This window comes from Phodopus roborovskii, unplaced genomic scaffold (genome assembly GCF_943737965.1).
Source record: "Phodopus roborovskii unplaced genomic scaffold, PHOROB, whole genome shotgun sequence".
In the NCBI taxonomy this organism is placed as follows: domain Eukaryota; kingdom Metazoa; phylum Chordata; class Mammalia; order Rodentia; family Cricetidae; genus Phodopus; species Phodopus roborovskii.
Window position 1 is genome coordinate 7,488,473 of NW_026126413.1, and position 20,289 is coordinate 7,508,761.

General features: G+C 42.2%; 1 protein-coding gene across 1 annotated transcript in view; it reads left to right on the forward strand.

Annotated features, from left to right (window-relative positions):
• Positions 1 to 11,612: 11,612 nt before the first annotated feature.
• Positions 11,613 to 20,289, forward strand: part of Ap3b1 (adaptor related protein complex 3 subunit beta 1) — a 198,252-nt gene continuing 189,575 nt past the window's right edge. The window contains exon 1 of the mRNA XM_051182988.1: positions 11,613 to 11,956. Within this exon, the coding sequence (XP_051038945.1) occupies positions 11,829 to 11,956 (128 nt within the window). The 5' untranslated portion in view covers positions 11,613 to 11,828. The remainder of the gene's footprint in view (positions 11,957 to 20,289) is intronic.

Consider the following 20,289-nt stretch of genomic DNA (forward strand, 5'->3'; position numbering starts at 1 on the left):
CTAATGAATGCAAGTCCTCTCCATTAATCCTAACAGTCAAGAAACATAAATAACAGGGGACTACATCATATGGGCTTCACAGTAACTGCATATGCTAACGTGACCAGAATGACAGCTTTAGGACAATTTTATCACATTGATAGCAGTTACAAAGGGAAAATAAAATCTCCTCAATTGGTCTTCACTCCTTCTGAATCAATTAAATGTTATAACCCTTGCTAAACTGCTCAAGCAACAGAATCTACTTGGGCAATATCAAAAGGCTATAAAGAACTTTATTATCTTCCAAAAATTCTGTTCAGTTGGCAGACTTTGCAGTTTCTGATGTTTTTATTCCAACAAATTACCATCAACAGTATCTTCGTTGCAATTACATCCACAATATCTTTTATTGAATCTGTAGGACATTGTACACACCACAAAGATGCATAAGATATTGTTCTTGCCCTTGGAGAATTTATAATGTAAATGGAGAAGTTTAGGTTAGTTTCAGGGGTGTCCAACTGTGGTGGATTGAATGAGAATGCTCCTGTAGCTTCATATGCCTCAAGAAATATCCTGTATCATTCAATAAGTTGACATCATTTCACTAGAGCACGTCTTTTCTTTCTCCTTCATAATCAAACTGGTTGACAAATAGTGCTGAAATTGTCATGAATAATAGTCAGGCATGGTGGTGCAGACCTTTAACCCCAGCACTCAGGAAGCTGAAGAAAGAGTTCCTCTGTGAGTTCAAGGCCATCCTGGTGTACATTGTGAGCCTCAGGCAGCCAGGACTACATAGACAGACTCTGTCTACGAATAAATAAATTAAAAATAAGTAAATAAATAAATAATTTGTCACAGATGTTTTTTTATCAGCCTTACAAGTGAAAAAAAATTAGTTTCTTTCTTTTTTTCCATTTGTTTGTTTTGTTTTGTTTTTGAGACAAGGTTTTTCTGTGTAGCCCTGGCTGTCCTGAACTCCCTCTGTAGTTCAGGATGGCTTCAAAAAGAAAAAGAAAGAAAGGAAGGAAGGAAGGAAGGAAGAAAGAAAGAAAGAAAGAAAGAGAAAGAGAAGTAGGCAGGAGTGGCTACACAGTTAAAAAGCCATACTTTTTTTGCTGAAGACCTGAGTTTGGTTTCCAGCATCCGGCATCCATTACAGGAGTTTCTCAACCACCTATACACACTAATTCTAGGACACCCAGCACCGTCTTCTGGATTCCATGGGCATTGCACTCACAAGACAAGCCCTCTCCAAATATACATATAATTTACAATAAAAATAGAGCTTTAAAAAGTACAATAAAAGTGAAAAAAATAGTAAATGCAGACTGTTCTACTTCTGTAGTGGTAGCAATTAAACCACTTCAAACTTTTATGTAAGGCTAAAAAATACAATAGTTAAAGCCATAATTATGAACACATACATCGTACATAAGAGATATAAATTATAACACCAGAGAGTGAGATTTGGGAAGATGAAAAACTCAAGTGAAACGACTTTTTTTTTTTTTATTACCAGTGAGAAGCGGATAAGGATGTGCAATTGCTAAGGTCACAGTTAGCCACTGAGGTCACATAGGTAACTGCTGAGGTCACACAGTTAATTGCTGAGGTCACACAGTAACCTCTGAGGTCACACAGTTAACCCCTAGGTTCACAGTGGCAGGTAACTGTTGGGGTCACACAGTTAACCTCTGAGGTCACACAGTTAACCCCTGGGGTCACACAGGTAACGGCTGAGCTGCTGAGGTCACACTGGCTGTGAATTGGTGCAGGGTGTAGAAACAAAGCTCTGATCCTTTTCTCCCCTTTCATAACTTTCTGTCTGTTTTCTGGTTTTGCTTTTTCATTTCTGTCCTTGTTTGGCTTCTTCAATGACAACAACAACAACACAAACGGCAGATAATGAGAAGTCAGGGAGACCCTGTCCCAGGGGAGTGTTTCAAGTAAATGAAGCCATCCATCGTGTAGCTGCTTTGTTTATTTTCTTACTTATGAAGGCCTGCCCTTAGCTTGGCTTGTGTCTAGCCAGTTTTCCCAACTTAAATTGTCCCATTACTCTTTGTTTTTCCTCTGGGCCTTTTACTTTCCTTTATTCTATGTATATCTTTCTTTTCCGTCTATTCTGTGACTGGCTGTGTGAATGTGTGGCTGGCCCCTGACATCCTTGTCTCTTTCTCCTTGTCTTGATTCTCTTTCTTCCCTTCTATTTATTCTCTCTGCCTGGCAGTTCCAACTACCCTTTCTCCTGCCTCGCTATCGGCTGCTCAGCTCTTTATCAGACCAATCAGGTGTTTTAGGCAGGCAAAATGAAACAGCTTCATAGAGTTAAACAAATGCAACATAAAAGAAGTAACACATCTTTACATTATTAAATATTTCACGGCACAAACAAATGTAACACATTTTCAACTAGTATTTCACAACCGTCTTGTGCATCATTGTGGGGAGCAGACTTGGCTCTGGGACTGAAGGACAAGTGGTGCTGGGAACTCAGAGCCTTCTATCATCTTCTCTTCTCCCACAGTCCCGTAGCTCTGAAACCACTCAGATGTAGAAATATCAACAGGCCTTTAAAAGAGAAATAAAACACATCTCTCGCCATCTACTGGGTCTCCTAGTCGTGGTAGTGCTGACTTTTTACTTTATATAATTCTGAGTTTGGGTGTCTGTCTGTGCTTGGTGAGATGTTTAGTACTGTCACTGTCTGCAACTAACCAAGAAATCAGTTACTCTCTGTAGGTGGCAACCAGAAATGTGTCCAGACATTGTCAGATATTCCAGGACAAGGGACAAAATCATCTTGATTGTGGACCATCAGCCATAGTTTTTATTTTGAAAGTGGCTTTTCTTTTACTAGTTTTTCTTCTTTTTCAGGTCAATGGGAACACAAACCTTTGTTCTGTTGAAATCATCACAGATTCAATTCCTGTTTTATTTTCATTTAAAATTTTGTAAGGATTGTTTCCACTGCTGCAAATGACAGAAACATCTTTAAATTTTCTAAATTAAATTTGTTCATTTATTTATTTGTGGTAGGGGCATGTGCCACAGCATATCTGTGGAGGTCAGAATAACTTGGAAGACTTGATTCCATCATGTGGGTCCTGGGGATTGAACTCAGGTCATCAGACTTGGCAGCAAGTGCCTGTACTGGCTCCAGCTGACATACCTCACAGACTCAGACATGTGTTATTTTTGTTAACCAAGCATCCCCATTTCCCTTCCCAGGAACAACACTCTCTTTGTTCTTGGAAACCCTATGTCTGGTTTTCCCTAGTCATATAACGTGAAGGTATTTCCCTCTATCAATGCTGTTGCAATTGACACAGACCTAACTGGGCTCAAAAGCTACCTCCACAGCCACAGTGCTTAGTCTGGGTGGTAGGTACATGACCCGTGCTGGGACAGCCAGCTCGTTCTCCTTGGAATTTGCTAGAAAAAAGTTCCTATTGCATTTGGGTTTCAAAATGCAGCCCTGTCATCAGTCTGTTTCCAGTGAGGGAAAACAAAACCAACATGGCAGAATGCAGATCTGAGAGATGCAGAGAAAATTCTAGAGGTAACATTTGACTCTGTAGAGTCAACTATCTGAGGTTCCTGAGCCTGCGGTGCCTTTGCTATGAATTGATTAATAAAACAGTACTCATATTTATCGTATCTGTTAACTCCTGTTTCCTTGACTTCTTCCATTGTGGTTTTCTTAAGTGTTCTGACAACATTGAACTTTAAGATGATTTTACGTCTTTTTCTACCATAAAAGCAGTGTTCTTTTTCAGTGCCTTCTAAATGACTCCTGCAAAATTTTCCATTAGTTTCTTCAAAATGGGCCCTTGGTTTGAATTTTGAAATGCAAGATTTAAAAATGGGATGATTTACTGCCTCATTTTTAAAGGCCATTCAGTTTTGCTTTTATACATCCATTGTAATGCTGCCATCTGTGATTATCATGCTTGTGGCTGCATCTGCCCCAGCTGCATGGGCACATTTGAATACATTAGCGTACTATGTCAGCGGTTCAGGAAATGTTTTATGTTACCATGAAGATTTATTCTTAACTCTCGTAGGACCTGCTTTATTATCTCTTTTACCTAGTAAGCTCCAAAACAATGTTGTTCAATTTGAAGCCTTCAGGCCTGTATATTCACTTTAGATACAGGATTACTCCAGTGCCCTAATGTCTGTGGAAGATGTTTCTGGTTGCTCATGACTAAAAAGACTCCATGTTCCTCATTTACAAGCACAAATGAACTTTTCTGTACGTTAAGACCCAGCTCCAGCTGGGAACATGGCACACATCTCAGGCCTCAGAAGGCAGAGATAGGATTTCTATGATCTCCTGGTCAGACATAGAGAGACTCTGCCTCAAGATGAAAAAAACACCTAGCTCTAATCCATGTGAGTTCAGCTTTTGATTTTGTCACCCAATTGCAATCAAGTAAAAGCAAAATTGCAGGAGAAGTTCAGCATTTCACATGTGTTAAGCTTTTTATTGGCCGGGCATGTTGACATGTGTCTATAGTTCTAGCTGCAGGGAGGCTTAGATGGATGGGAGGATCACTTAAGACTGGAAGCTTGAGGTCAGCTTGGACAACACAGGGAGATTTCAGTTCAAAACCAAAGCAGAATAAAACAGCAACGATAAAACGTCCACCAATGAACAATAAGTTAAGGAACCTCCACAGCCATTGTTCATGACTTCTGCTTGTTGGAAGATTGCCACGTCTAAACCTACTTCCTAGTAGAGAATGAGGCACACGTTATTCAGAAGCACTGCAAATGCTGTATTCATGGTTTGTCCAAATGGATTATGATGACAAGAGGGTCACCAATGACATAATGTTGTAAGGTACCCATCAGAAAAGACAAACGCCAGAAGGACATGGGTTCAAGCCAATAGAAAATCTTTTATTAGCTGGCTGGTGACTACACTGGGTGTTCAGGATCCCACTGTGGCCCTCAGCCTTTCTCAGAATGAGCTTTTAAGCATAAAAATCATGTCTTGGGGCGACATACTTCAGTTATCCAGAAGAGTTAGTCAAAAGTGGAACTACAGAAGCCAAAAGCAAGGTTAGTACATTTACAGACTTTCCCACAACCGTGGACTTTGATGGATTAGGTATTTGTTTTCATTTGGGCAGGTGGTGCTGTCTGCATGCTGAGTTTTATGGCCTGAATGGTACTTCTATCACGGAGTCAGTTGTGCCAAGGTCTGGGGTCCTATTACAGTATCCACAAGGGCCAATGCTGTAATTTCAATGGTGAGGGCCAGGTCCAGGGATTTTGTTTAGAGGAAATTGCTTTTACCTGGAGCAATATTTTCAAAGTGTTGTTTCCCTTTGCAGGGCTTTATTTTACTTTTTAAAAATTTACATATCATTTATTTATTTACTATTTTGTTCCCCATGCAAGTTGTCAGAAAACAATTTTCAGGAGTCAACAATCTCCTCTCCTTCTGCAGTGGCTTCTGGGGATCAAATCCACTCATGTATGGCAAGCATTTTTAATCACTGGGCCATCTTTTCAGCCCATTATTTTATTGAGGCATAGTCTCATGTAGCCCAGGCTGGCCTTAACTTGCTGCATAGCCAAGGATGCCCTTGAGCTTCTGATCCTCCTGCCTCTACCTCTTAAGTGCTGGTGTTGCAGGCAGATGCCACCACTCCCCTTGCTTCAGTGCTGGATATAGAAGCTGGGGCTTCAGGTATGCTAAGCTCAAAGTTTTTAAGGCAAGAATGTAATTTTTTTTTCTCGGTCAGGTATGCTAGTACACACCTTGAATCCCACCCCTAGGGAGGAAGAGGCAGGAGGATCTCTGTGAGTTCAAGGTCTATATATTAAATTCAGGTTCAGCCAGGGCTACATAGTGAGACCCTGTTGCCAAAAGGAAGAGGAGAGAATTAAGGGAGATTAAATGTCTTTACAAGTGCCCTGCTACAAGAAAGCCAAAGGGAGCCATGACAGAGAGGAGGAGCCATGGGTATCAAATGGAGATAGGAAAAGTTGTTATGTTACTGCCTTGATGAAGGAAAAACGGGTCACAAGCCAAGGTATGCAAGGTTATGGCTAAAAAAGTTAGATAGGCAAAGAAAGACTTTCCTCTAGAGTAGAATGATTCTCAACCTGTGGGTTGCGACTCCTTTGGGGGTCACATATCAGATATCCTGCATATCAGACATTTCCATTATGATTCTCAGTGGTGGCAAGCACTACAGTTATGAAGTAACAAAGAAAATAACTTTATGATTTGGGGTCACCACAAGATGAGGAACTGTACTAAAGGGTCGTAGCATTAGGGAGGTTGAGAACCATTGCTCTAGACTCTGTAGAGAACAGCTCTTCCCATTGTTGTTCTATTGGATACTGCCTAAGTTATACTTTTATACCACTGTGATAAAACACCACAAGCAAGGCAACTTATAATGTGGCTTACGGTTTCAGAGGCTCAGAGTCCATGAAGGCAGAGGGACATTTGAGATGTCACATCTTGATCAACAAACCACAAGGCAGAGAATCACACTGATGATGGCTCCAGTTGTTTGAAATCTCAAAGCCTGCCTCCCCAGTGTCACACCTCTTCCAACATGGTCACACCTCCAAATCCTCCCCAAACTGTCCCACCAAGCATGTGACCCGTGAAGGCTATTCTCATTCAAATGACACAGATGCCTTGATTCTGACATCCTGAATTGTAAGACAATCCATTTACATTCTAAGCTTTTGATGTGTGAGTAGAGGAGTGAGAGAACACTAATAAAGAGTCATGGAAAAGTAGTGTCAGAGAGCTCCAGCATCCTCACCCCTGGTCGGGCATGCCTCAGGGATGCAAATGCCTTGGAGTCTTCCTTGCTAAGTGTACTGGCTCATCAAGTTAGATGTGGGTAGAATCATTTCTGTCTGTCATTGGCACCTTAAGTGGAGTGGAGAGATTGTTCACACCTGCCCAGGAAAAGCCATGCCATGGTTTCTATGCTATTCTTCCAATTCATTTGCTCCAGAGTCAATGTCAAACCTTGACAATGTTTTCTAATGCATTTAAATGAGTAAAGGTAAGTCTGCCTCTATGTTCCCACTTCCTCCAAATTTTCTTGCTTTCAGCTAAATTTTGATCAAAACTGAATTGATTAAAAACAACAACAATATTTGCTATGTTGCCCAGACTGATCTCAAACTTGTAGAAACAAATTGATCCTCTCACCTTAGTCTCCTGAGCAGCTAGGATTACAGATGTGAAACAGTGAAATCTAGAGCTTATCACCCTGTAGATTCATCTGAATATTCCTGTTCAGAATTCCAGGCTCCCCCTTCAGATCTTTTCTCTACCCACCCACACCCCTTGGCAAAACGTCCTAGTTTTCTATCTTTACATCTTATACACTCCTTGGAAGAGGTGGCTTCCTTAAGTTTCTTATATGTGGGATTAGGTTTCTTTTTAATTACATTTCTTATTAACCGTTAATAGTGTGTAGAAGGTATACAATTCTAATTTGACCGCTCTGTAGATGAACTTTCTCCCGGGACTACTAGCTCACAAATAATGATTACAAAAGTTTGACCTGAGCTTAGGCTTGTTCTAACTAGCTTTTATAACTTAAATAAACCCATATCTTTTAACCTATGGTCTTCTATGTGGCTTGGTTACCTTTACTCTGCACTGCCTACCCTGTTTCCTCTGAGTATGGCCAGCACCTTTGCCTTTCTTCCTCTCCAGTTCCCCTCTGTCCCCAGAAGTCCACCTAACCTCTCCCTGCCTAGCTAATGGCCATTCAGCTCTTTATTAAACCAACCACAGTAACACATATTCGCACAGAGTAAAGGAATATCCCATACCACCACTCCACTGAATATACTTGAAGGCTTCATTGTTTTCTCTGAGATTTTCCAGTGAGCTAGTTATACTAGCTATAAATTTTTATGAACTCCTGCTTTTCATTATTTGTTTGCATTCTGTTTTTTTTTTTTTTGTATTATCCAGATGCCACTGCACAATTGTAAATAATGATGTTAAGAAAAATCATGTTCATCCTTCAGATTTAGCTAGAATGCCTTTAATATTTGACAAATATGTTGTATGACTTACTTTGTGTATTTATAGAGGCATTTTAATATAAACTATGTACATGCCAATTTATATATAAAATAATAGCAAAAGTTTAAATGTTCCTTTATTTGTAGATTCCTTATTTACATATTCAACCAACAATGAACATCAAACACTCAAAAAGTTGTGTGTGTATGGAATTTACTTTTTTCTTGTCCCTATTGACCAAACAATAAGGTGTACTGACTATACAATATTTACATTGCATTGTGTACTCTAAGTAATCTAGGGGTGATTCTTAAGTAGGGGGCTGTGCATGGGTTACACATACTTACATCACTATGCCCTTTTATAGAAAGTACTTGAGCATCAGTGGATTTTAGTACCCCGAGGGCTGAAACCAGTTCTCCCAAGAGTACTGACAGAGAGGATATATTTACATTTACTTCTAGGTCATTAAGTATGTCTTTAAATACAAAGTACAGATGGAATAACAGTAAATGTCCCTATCATTAAGTAACATTTCAACCGTCTTGGGTCTTTGATATAGTTGAAGACTAAATAGCTATAATTATAATTTTTCTTAGTTATAATAGAAAATAAATTACATACAAAACTTAGACTCACCAAGATAAGACAGATAATTAAGTATTTTCTCTAATTTTGACAAGCGCAAATGGATTGGATACTGTTACTATATTTCTTACTTAATATCTGTTTTGTTGTATATAATTTTACTATGTTAAAGTTAAAACCTTCCTTTTTGAGTTAGACAAAAAAGGGGAAGTGCTGTGGCATATCTCTATACACTGTGTAAATTATGCTCTGATTGGTTTATTAAACAAGTTAACTGACCACTAACCAGGCAGGACAAGTTAGGCATGAAACACCAAACTAAGGAAGGGAAGAAGGGCAGAGTCAGGGGGCACTTGAGCAAGTCACTGGGAAGCAAGATGCTAGAGGGCTAGTACAGCCATGAGCTATGTGGTAATACATAGATTAATAGAAATGGGTAATTTTTAAATGTAAGAGCTAGTTAATAATAAGCCTGAGCTATCGACCAAGCATTTGCAATTAACACAAGCCTCTGAGTGGTTATTTGGGAACTGGTGAGTGGGAGAGAAAATCCATTTACATTTGTTGTAGTGGCCTAGCAGTGTGTCATGCACTATACCCTTTTGCCCAAACAGCTTTACTTGCAAATGCTCACTGCAATGAGTTGTTGGTTTGGTGTGAAGCCATTGGCTTCTGGCATCCTGGACCCTCACTGAAACTTCTCTAGGATATCTCGCTGTTGCCCTAAGTCTTGGAAATCCTGAAGCTATGGTTCTGCAGGACTGACCTCTTAACATACTCCAGAAGGTCATAGATGGATAGATGTTGGGGTGTGCCAACTAAAGCCCTGGATGTGGGTCTGGGTGGTAGCTGAGTTGGTCTGTCTGGGCAGCTGGGTCCACCTCCAGCTCTCCCACAGGGATGGTGATCGGCAGTACCAGCTTTCTGATGCCCAGGCCACTGAGGCCAGCTCTCCCCTGTTTCCCCCTCCCCCTGGTGATAACATGGGCCATTTGTATCAACATAGAACCCAGCTACGGATTGGGCCTGGATATTACCATGGTCCTGGGAAGCAGTGCAGGCTACTTGGATTAATTTGGCCACAGTGGCAGCATGGCTTTCAGATATCACCATGGCCTCACATGGGGGCCCAGACCTTGGGCATTCATATAGCCTTCGGTTGTGACACGGATTATGGACATAACACAGGAGGGATCCAGCAATGGCCCTCAGCAGCAGCACAGGCCCAGACATTACATGGCCCAGGTGGCAGTGTGGGCCACCCACATCAGCCTATTCCTCACCACCATCAATTGTCATATCTGCTTCTTTCTCCATAGCGTCCAAACCACTCTGCTCCTTCTCTACCATTTCTCACCATATACCTGTTCATTGTTTCTGTGCCCCCTCACCCCCCCAACATGCCTACCCACACTACCCAAGGACAATGTAAAACAAAATAAAAAAGACCTCCCCTTCCCTAAAACCTCAATCTATAGGTATACTGCTTACAGGAATCTGTATGCTAAAAAACAAGACAAAACAAAAACAAACCAAAACCAACCAACCAAACAAACAAAAATCCCCTCCATATTAAAAGATTTAGATAATTGGGAAAGAGGGATTGCATGGCTACAGTCACAGAATTGGCAAGTTAAGATAGGAGGATTGCAAATTTGAGGCCAGGCAGAACTACAGAGGGACAAAATAAACCTTTTTCATAAGCAAAATAAATTGGAGTAATATGTTCATGTGCAATTCCAAGAAAATAAAAGCACATGGAATAATAACATGAAAGACACCCACACCCATTATCAACACGAATATAAAAATTAAGTATAACACAAATAATATTCCCTAATATCATATTTATGTCAAAATTATGAGAAAGTGAAGAAACCCCCTCTCATACATTGCATTGGAGTAACATCCTAGGATCCTGGAGAACAATTTAGATTATCTAGTAAAAGTATACATATTCTAAAATCTAGAGACTATACACACAGGTATCTTCTGTAGGTGTCTTCAGTGTATCTCCAGTGCCCTTACTTGACAGATAAATTGACCAAAGCCTAGTAAATGAATTAATCCATGTACATCACTTAGAATAAATAGTGCCTGGGGTATAAACATCATGTAACACCTCGGTATGTATCATCACCGTCGATCAGCTGTAGGTGAGAGTTTCCAAATCTATCAATATCCTCAATACGGGGAAGCAACATATTTGAGATGCTCTTAACATTCATTGTATGTCTGGACAGATATATTGAAAGGTGAATGTATTGCCAACCTTTGATCAGTTTGGAGGCAGATTGTTCCTCTCCTTCCTAGTACTAAGAGGATCATGTTTCCCCAGAGATGAAGTGACCTTTCAGTCAAACAGAGGATCCTTGGTTGGTCCCCAGTTGGTGTTTGCCTGGTTGTTACCCCTGGTGGCCGGCTGCGCGGCTACACGAATTCAGTCCCTCCCGCACCGGAGGTGTAGGGAGGCTCGCTGGGGAGGGTCCCCCAGGAAAGTTTCGCGGGCCTTTCCACCTGGCTGTCTAGGCCACGTTAGAAAGCTACTTGCCAAAAAAGTAGGAGCAGGCGGCGCTCAGAGGCGAGGTCACTCCCGCAGCCTGTGGAGACTTTTCTCCCGGCAGGGCGCACGCCTGGAGCTTCAAGTGGGAGCCTCAGGCTCCGGACTACCTAGAAAACGCTTGCCCCGGCGTGGCCATCCCTGTGTAGAGCCTGCACGCCAAGCTCGGGAGGAGGAGTTTTCAAGTCCAGAATGTCAGTCAGGCCACCCAGGCTGGTAGAGGAGCGGAAACCAGCCCCGAGGGCAGAGAGCTCGTGACTGCTGAAGCTGAGTTGACCTAGAGTGTGCACGGCATTTTTCTGGAAGAATCGGGAAGCGAAGTGAAGCCAAGAACCCTGGAGGATCAGAGAGATCACCTCCAGCAAAACGCATCCAAGGGCTTCAAATCCAGTCGTTTACAAGCCCAGCAGTCAGGTTCCTGGAAGGGTCCCGGGTGCAGCTTCCCGGCCGCCCGTAACACCCGGAGCGCACGGATCCGGCGCATCCGGAGCCGCAGGCGCGCAGTGCGCACGCGCAGGGGGTGGGCCGCCGGAGCGGTGACGAGCCCGGAAGCGCCGGCGCGCGCCCCTCCGCTGCACAACTAGTTTGGTCCGGTGTCCTCGGGACGTCAGCTCTTCGGAGAGAATCCCCGGCCGCAGCCGCCCCGTCGCCGGTGCCGCCGCGATGTCCAGCAACAGTTTCGCCTACAACGAGCAGTCGGGAGGAGGGGAGGCGGCGGAGCTGGGGCAGGAGGCCACCTCGACCATCTCTCCCTCGGGCGCCTTCGGCCTCTTCAGCAGCGATTGGAAGAAGTGAGGACCCGGGCCCGGGCTGCGGGGACGCCAGGCGGCCCCGGCTGCTCTCGTGGGTGGCTGGGTGGCTGGGTGGCCGCGCGCCGTGCAGGGGATTTTAGGGGGACCTCTGGGGACGTGAAAGGCGGCGCTGGTGGTTTTCAAACTTTAGTGGAGGGGGCTAGAGAACCAATCGGTGAGCCGAGGTCCCACTGCCCTAACACTTGGGCCAGGAGATACGAGCTGGGCACAGGAGTTTGAAGTTTGAACTAATAGTGAACTGAACTGATGTCTCCAGGGTCAGAGCTGGAGAAAGTCACTGTTTAAGGTGAAGAGAGTATTTGGGGAGCGGGGTTGAGAGTGGGAATGCTGCTTATTGGACCCTGCTATGTAGGGGCTAGACGGTGGTCTGGGCTTCTGTATGAATGACAAACTGCTGCTTCTTTTTTAAATCACCTTTGACGGTTTTACTTGATGAGTTTTACCCTAAGGGCACTCCTGTCCCGCCCCCCTAAAACATTGAGATAATATTAAAATAGATAATATTGTTGTGAACCAGTCCTTATTTATTTACAAATAGTGTCAATTTAAAAAGTGAACACCAATCCGTGTACACTCATTTTTGTAAAAGGTTACTAAGGGTTCATGTCAGATACCGGCCAGAATTGAGAACATCCTTAGCGGTTTCATTCTTAGTTTAGTTTTTACATTCTTCTTTTTTTGTGTGTGGGGGTGCATTGGGTTGTGTATAAATGTACAGAATCAAGACAACTTTGTTTAATGGTTGGTCCCCCACCCCATCCTTTTTTTCCAGCAGGGTCTCTCTGTGTAGAGCAGGCTGTCCTGGAAATCCACCCGCCTCTGCCTTCTCTGTGCATGCTGGGCGTGCCAGTCCACATTGGTCTTCTTTTTGATATTGTTACACAGTGTGGTAAAACAACAGACCCGCTAGATTTTGCCAACTTAAGGCAGAGTAACTGGGCTGACAGTTTTGCAGGTGTTAGGAGTGTGTAGTTAGGAATTTGGGGAGACAGAGTCCTGTTCTGTAGTTATCCTGGCCTCAAACCGGAACTGGCCATCCTCCTGCTTCTGCCTCCCAGGTGCGGAAATCACAGGTGTGAACTGTGAGTGCCAACTTTGTGATTTGAATTTTAGTATGATTCCACAGACTATAAGGTGCTAATAGCTGAAACAGGTTAAATTTTGACTCTATTGACTGAACTCTTGTATATAGCGCATTGATTATCTTTGTGTTCATTTTTTTCCAGGGTAGGAAAGTTTTAAAAACTAAGTGATCTCATCTGTCATTGTGACTGACTGATCCAACAAGGAGCTTATCCTAACTCCACATTTTTCTTGGCGAAATATTTCAGTTGTTGAATTTGCAAGTGACTCGTGCAGTTAGTTAATCTACTTTTCTGATTTGTGAGCATCTGGGTTGTTTTTTTTTCTTTCCTTTTCGATTATATAAAGTTTGGGGCTGGTTTGGGAAGAACATACAGCTTTATAGTGTAGTGGAAGTCAGAGTTGAATTCCAAAGTGTTAATACTGAGTGCTTGTGCACTTGGGTACTCATAATTATATCACTTTCAGTCTACTTGCTTGGGGCCTTGACTAGGCAGGTGCTCTGCCACCGAGCTGCATCTCCCGCCCTCAGTCCTTGGTGGACTGTTACTAGATACTTCTCTGACTCTGCTTTAAAGGTGAGGAAATTGTAGTCCAGTGGTTAATTCGCCCAAGGTTACATAGCTGTCGGAATTTGAACCCCGACTTTGTAATCTTAGGTTTTTTTCTGATGTGTTTGGATGTGCTTTTTAACTACTTGAAATCAATGCTATTTTTATTAGGGAATGCATATTGCTCACCTTAAGTTTAAAACTGTGAATAGTAGCCAAAGACACTGCATGCCCTTGAAGCATCCAGGAGTTGACACATTTTGGCTGCTGAGCTGCAGTGTGGTGAGTTAGTTTTGCAGAAACAGACTGAGTCCTGTTCTGCAAGGGGCCACTTCATCTCTTCTGAGTTCAAAATGTCTTTCAGGACATGCTCTCACTATGTAGCCCAGACTGGCCTCAAACTTATAATCCTTCTGCCTTAGACTCTTGGGTGCTTGGATTTACAAGGCTCGACCCACCACACCCAGCTCATTTTAGGTTTTTTTCTTCATTTGTAAAGAGAACCACCCTTTATGTAAAATCATCAATTATAATTTTTATTTTTTTACTATTTAGTTATATGTCTCAGGATGTGGGTTTATACAGTACCCACAGAGGTCAGGAGAAGGCATTAGATCTCTAATATGGGGTTGGAAATCAAACTTGGGTCTTCTGCAAGATCAACATGTGCTCTTAACCACTGAGCTGTCTCTCTAGTCCAGAATCACTAGCAAAACAAGAGTTGCTGTGCTGTTCACTAGTCCCCCCTCCCATTCCTACCTCTCCCCTCCCCTTTCCATTTACATACACACATTCATTCGAGCACATGCATACTCACACATGTACACATATGCACATGTCAAATGAATTGTTACCTTCTGAACCACGGAGATTAATTTGTTTAAATCATGCCCTTTACCCTTAAAACCTTAGTATATATTTTTGGTGATAAAAGTAGTCTTTTATGCAATCCTGGTTACAGATATGACAGAGAAGTTTAATATTGGTATAGGATGGTATACAATCCAGTTTTGCCCTTTGTTCCAATAGTGCCCTTTCCTTTTAAGATCTTTTTCATTAGTATGGGATCTAGTTTAGTGTCATACAGAATTTCATATAGTGATCATATCCCTTTAATCTCCATTAATGATTTCTTAGCCTTTCTTTGTCTCACATGACCCCTTGACATATTTAAAGAGTACCAGTCAATTATTTTATAGCTGGTGTTTTGGCTGGCGTCTTTAGGTTTGGGTTATGTGGCCCTGAACAGAACATTGCCATAGGTAATATGTCTTTCACCTGTTATGGCTAGAGACATAGGACACCCACCATCTTCCTAACTTTCCCAGCCAAGTGCTTTCTGGTATCTTGACTTACCATTACTATTTTTACCTCCCTCTCCCCCCCTGAATCAGTTTATGGGACGATACCTTGAGACCATGCAGAGAACTTTCTCATTAAGTCTTTAGCACTCAGATGTGGCTCTTCTGTTTTAAGGGTTCATTTTATTTTTATTTGTGTCTGTGAGTGTGTGTGTGTATGTAAGTATAGGTGATCAGGAGGCCTGATCGGTACCTTGGGATTAGAGTTAAACATGGTTGTGAGCCATCTGATGCCCACACTCAGGTTCTCCTCACTCCTGAGCCATCCTAGTCCGAGGCGTCAGTCTTCCGATCCCACATTTGCTGCTGTGGCTGTGAGTGGGGGTGCCTCTGCCCCCTGTGCCCTCTGCGATGTGCCTGCTTGCCCTGCATCTTGGGATGCTGTGTTCTTTAACTTCACTGCTTCAAGCACTTCTCATCTCTTCCTGGTCAATTGCCAGTCAGTTTTTGCTTTCAGAATTTTGTTTGGAATTTGTTTTGACCCCTCTCACCCTTCAAACAAAACCAGAATTAGGGAGAATTATGTAGTTAATGAAAGCATATCCTCAACACAATTGTTTTGTTAGTTGTAAGGTGTAAGGTTTTTCAGTCAGCCTGGCTGGTCTTGTCCCGCCGCCGTGCCAGCCCCAATTAATACACCGAGACTCTGTATTTGATATAATACTGTTGGCCAGGTACTAGTTTCTTATCGGCTAGCTCTGTCTTAAGTATTAATCCATTTCTGTTGATCTATGTATTTCCACATGCTTTCATCTTACTGGAGAGTCGGCTGGCGTCCTGTTCTCTCCAGACTCTCCATCTTGACTCTCCTTCCTACTTCATCTCTCCTCCTTGTCTCCTAGTCCTGCCTATGTTGCTTTCCTATTGGCCAACAGTGCTTTATTCATTAACCAATAAGAGAAACATATTTACAGAATGACATCTCCCATCAGTTAGTCGTCCCAGTGTGTTAGTTTATTGGCCTTAAGGTTCTTCATTTCTTCACTTTTAGATGTAAAACACTAAATTATTTTCCCCCTTTCTTTTGGAATAGTCTATACTTTCATTGTTTTTAGTTTTCTTCTAAGTTGTTTTATCCTTAAAAAAAAGAGAGAGTATCTTTTATGTTTTTAAGGAATCACTTAAAAATTTTTATTACCATGTAGTAATTGTAAATATTTATGATGCTCATTATGGTATTTCAGTGTGTTTGTACATTATGTACTGATCATATCAGGGTAAATTAGCAATTCTGTCTCCTTATTTCTTATTTTAGAGCTTTTGGCTCCTAACTTCTAACTTTCTTACAACTCCAAAGTAGTTCATTGAGAGCTATAATTGGCTCATTATTTTATTGCTGTAAGGAGACACCATGACCACGGCAACACTTGTAAAAGAAAGCGTTTGATTGGAGGCTTGCATGCAGTTTCAGAGGGTTGGTTAATGGTCATCAGGTGCAGACTGGCATAGTGGGCGAGTGTAGTTGAGAGCTTTACATCCTGATCTAACAGGCAGCACACAGCAGGCAGAGGGAGCAGCACTGGGCCTGGCATGGAGTTTTGAACCCTCACAACCCACTCCCAGAAGCGTATCTCCTTCAACAGGGTCACACCTATCCAACAGGGTCACAGCTGCCAACCTTTCCCAAACAGTTCCACTAACTGGGACCAAGCATTTGAATGAATGAGCCAGTGGGGGTCATTCTCATTCAGACCACCACAGGGTACTAGGATTGACTCCTTTTATCTCACTAGTTTGGTAGTCATCCAGCTCCTCTCTTCCCCCCTCAGTTCAGTAGGCACAGTGATTGCAAATGTATGATGCTGGTAGTCCCAGAGCACAAGGTTTCTCAAGTCTCCTTCCTTTGAAAGCATTGTGGAATGTTGGAGCTTTACCCGAGACAGGAGACTTTAAGTGCTTTCCAGTTATAGTGCTTTCTTTTTCAACTTGGTTGATTTCCTCAAATTTCAGTTTCCTTGTTTCTAGAAAGGGTGTGGTTAATACTTGCCTGTTCTGGGATTTTTTTTTTTTTTTCTTTTTCGTCAAGATAATGGTTTCTCTGTGTAGCCCTGGCTCTCCGAGAACTAGCTCTGTAGACCAGGCTGGCCTTGAACTCACAGCGATCTGCCTGCTTCTGTTTCCCAAGTGCTGGAACTAAAGCCACCACTGCCCAGCTTCTGGAGCTTTTTCGTAAGACAGTGCATTTGAAAGAAAGCGTTCATCTGCCCTTCCTCCTCCTCTCTCTTCTCTCCTTCCTCTTTCCTTTTCCTTCCCCATCCGTTCCTTCTCTCCCTTCTTATTTATTTCTTTTTGAAATATGATCTCATACTCTTGATGCTGGCCTGGAACTCACTGGATGTAGACCAGATTAGCTTCAAACTCACAGCAACCCTCTCTAGTCAACCTCCCTTAGTGCTGGGATTACAAACATGAGCCACCATGTCTAGATTATTTTTAAACTAGAATCTAAATTAACATAAGGAAAATTGGTGGGATGTTACAGAAGTGGTAATGTTGGCTCCTAAGGTCTGAGGAGACTTTTGCGACATGGATGAAAGAGAGTTATTTAGGTCAAGAATGTAGAAACCAGGATAGCCGTGGGTAAAGATCCGTGTTCAGACGAGAGCACATTGAACTTCAAGGTTGTGTGCTGAAGATAGGAAAGCAAGGGGATGGTCGAACCACTGAGGAAGTTTGTTAGACAATGGGCTGTGCACCTAAAACCCATGTATGACTGAATAGAAGAATCAAGAAAGAGTGCAGAGTGAGAGTAAATAGAACGAAGGCCGCAGAGGCCCATGTATTTAATAATTAAAGATTAGCCACCAGGAAATTAGCAGCTTATCACCTACTAAACTACATTGAAAGGGGACAGTTTAAACCTGCTGATGTTGGAGTACATTTGTTAGTTTAGATTCACAGAGCAGGTTTAGAGACTACTGGAGGGCTTGTTGCATGCTTCCCTGAAGTGGGTATACTGCATCCGTGTGTTTTGATTGCATTGTAAGCTTTATAGTACCAACCCTGAACATCCCTTCATTCCCTCTAGTCTTTAATCCCAGAGCTTCTCACTGCTGCTGCACCGGGGCCCTCACACCTGCTTTGTATGAAGTTGTTGCAGGTCCAGCTGTATATTTGCCACTTTTCCTGCCCATCAAGAAGGCAGTAGACATGTACCCAATGAGACAGTCTTTTTAGAGGAGGTCCTTAAATATGTTCTTCAAAATAAGCCAGTTTTAGGTGTCAATAGTCACTAATAGTAAAACATAATTTTGACATAGCTTAACAGGTGTCATCGTGTCCCAATATGAGGCTATAAATATGCTTATGTGACTGTTTCAATTTCCATTGATAATTAGTTTTATTAGGCTCTGTGTCATGTTTTCATTTTTTATTAAATGCTTTTTTATGGTTCCAGTAATATTATCTTGGTCTTATTTCTTCTTATGGATGTGTTTACATTATTCAGTAATTCTGATGCTCAGGATTCTGGAAACTCAATGGGTATTTGCTGAACATTTAACTAGAGCAGTGGTTCTCAACCTTACTAATGCCGCCGCCCTTTATTTCCTCATGTGGTGACCCCCAACCATAACATTTTCATTGCTACTTCATAACTTTAGTATAAATATCTGATATGATATGTGACCCCTGTGAAAGGGTCATTCGACCCTCAGAGCTCACGGCCACAGGTTGAAAAACACTGACCTAGAGACTTCACATATTGTAATATTAAATGACATAATTTATGTGAGGTGGATCAGGAAAGTATTTTTTTCACTCATGATTTTGCTTGTCAGGTGTTTTCGGTTCTTTTACTCTGGTCAGGGATTCAGGTTAAACTAACACCTACTGACTAATTAGCTTGTGCTGTTTAGAAGCGAAGGCTTGGGGAGCAGCACTGGCTGCTCTTGGAGAGGACTGCAGTTCAGTTCCCAGGACCCACATGGCGGCTCACGACTTCCTGTAACTCCACTTTCAGTTATTTGACACCGTTTTGGCCAATTTGAGCTCCTGCACACATGTGCAAACACACACACACGCACAAGCATGAGCACTCATATGCACACATGTGCAAACACACACGCACAAGCATGAGCACTCATATGCACACATGTGCAAACACACACGCACAAGCATGAACAGTCAAGCTCATACAGAATGGGGGCAGACAGACAGGGAGGCTGGGGATGTTGCACTCATGGGTTTCATCTGTACCCTTTAAGGAGAGGGTTAAGTACTTATCCTGCGACCCCTTTACAAAAGGTGACTGGTCTGGTCTTCCTTCAGCATCACCTGAAGTTAATTGTGTATTGTTTCAGAACAGCCATTCTCATTGCTTTTGCCTTGGCTGTGTTAGGTTTACTTAACGTGGAATTGTCATGTCAGTCAAGAGTTTTAAGTTTCATATTCGTCAAAGGCATATTTTATTACAAACTTGGGATTATACCATGTGCATTTTATTGTGTTTGTCTTGGTGCTGTGTACAAGTCAGGGTCTTGTACATGTTAAGCTTGTGGTCTGCCATGAGCTGGACTCCCAGCCCTCAGTGTTCTACTGTGGACTATAGTCATTTATCTCCTGACAGTAATACAGGCGTACATTTACCATTAAATTGTGTTGGAATTCTCACCTTTCCTGTGTGAGGTACCTATCGAATGGCATCTTTTAATATAATTTAATTCTTGAAATATACTCTAAATGTGATTGAATAAACATTTGATGAGACATGCCTGTAAGTAGGTCCTATTTTCTACAGGGTTCCCCTCTGTTCTGCTTCACTTGGGCCTGTTCTTGGTGGACAATCAGCTCTGACTTACATTTGAACAGAAGCTCAGCTAGGAAGCTGCTCACCCTTTGATAGAGGGCTCTTTAAGATCACCGACATTTCTGAAATTCCAAACCCTTACATTTCTGGCTTGTCCGATTATGAGCTGTGAAATAGTGTTGTCTCAGAAAACACTTGGAGCTTTGAGCAGAAGGGATGATCTTAAATATCAGCAACAACAAAAAGCAGACAGATGGTTCCCTGAAATGTTCTTTTTCTTAAAAAAAAAAAAAAAAAAAACTGCATTAAAGTTACACTCACAGAATGACAAATGTGTCGTAGTAAAATACTATGACAGCATTGCGCTGGTGTGTATAAATGAACCACTGACAAAAACAAATTGCCCCCAGTCCAAATGGAAAATTTAAAGTGAAGAGCCCAAAGTAGAATAATCAGAGAGGAAATGATTTCCTGTATTTCACATTATCAACAGTGCTGGTTGTATTTAGGGAAGACATTTAACATATCAGCTGCAGCAAGTTCACAGATCCACACAAGTAGACAGTTTGT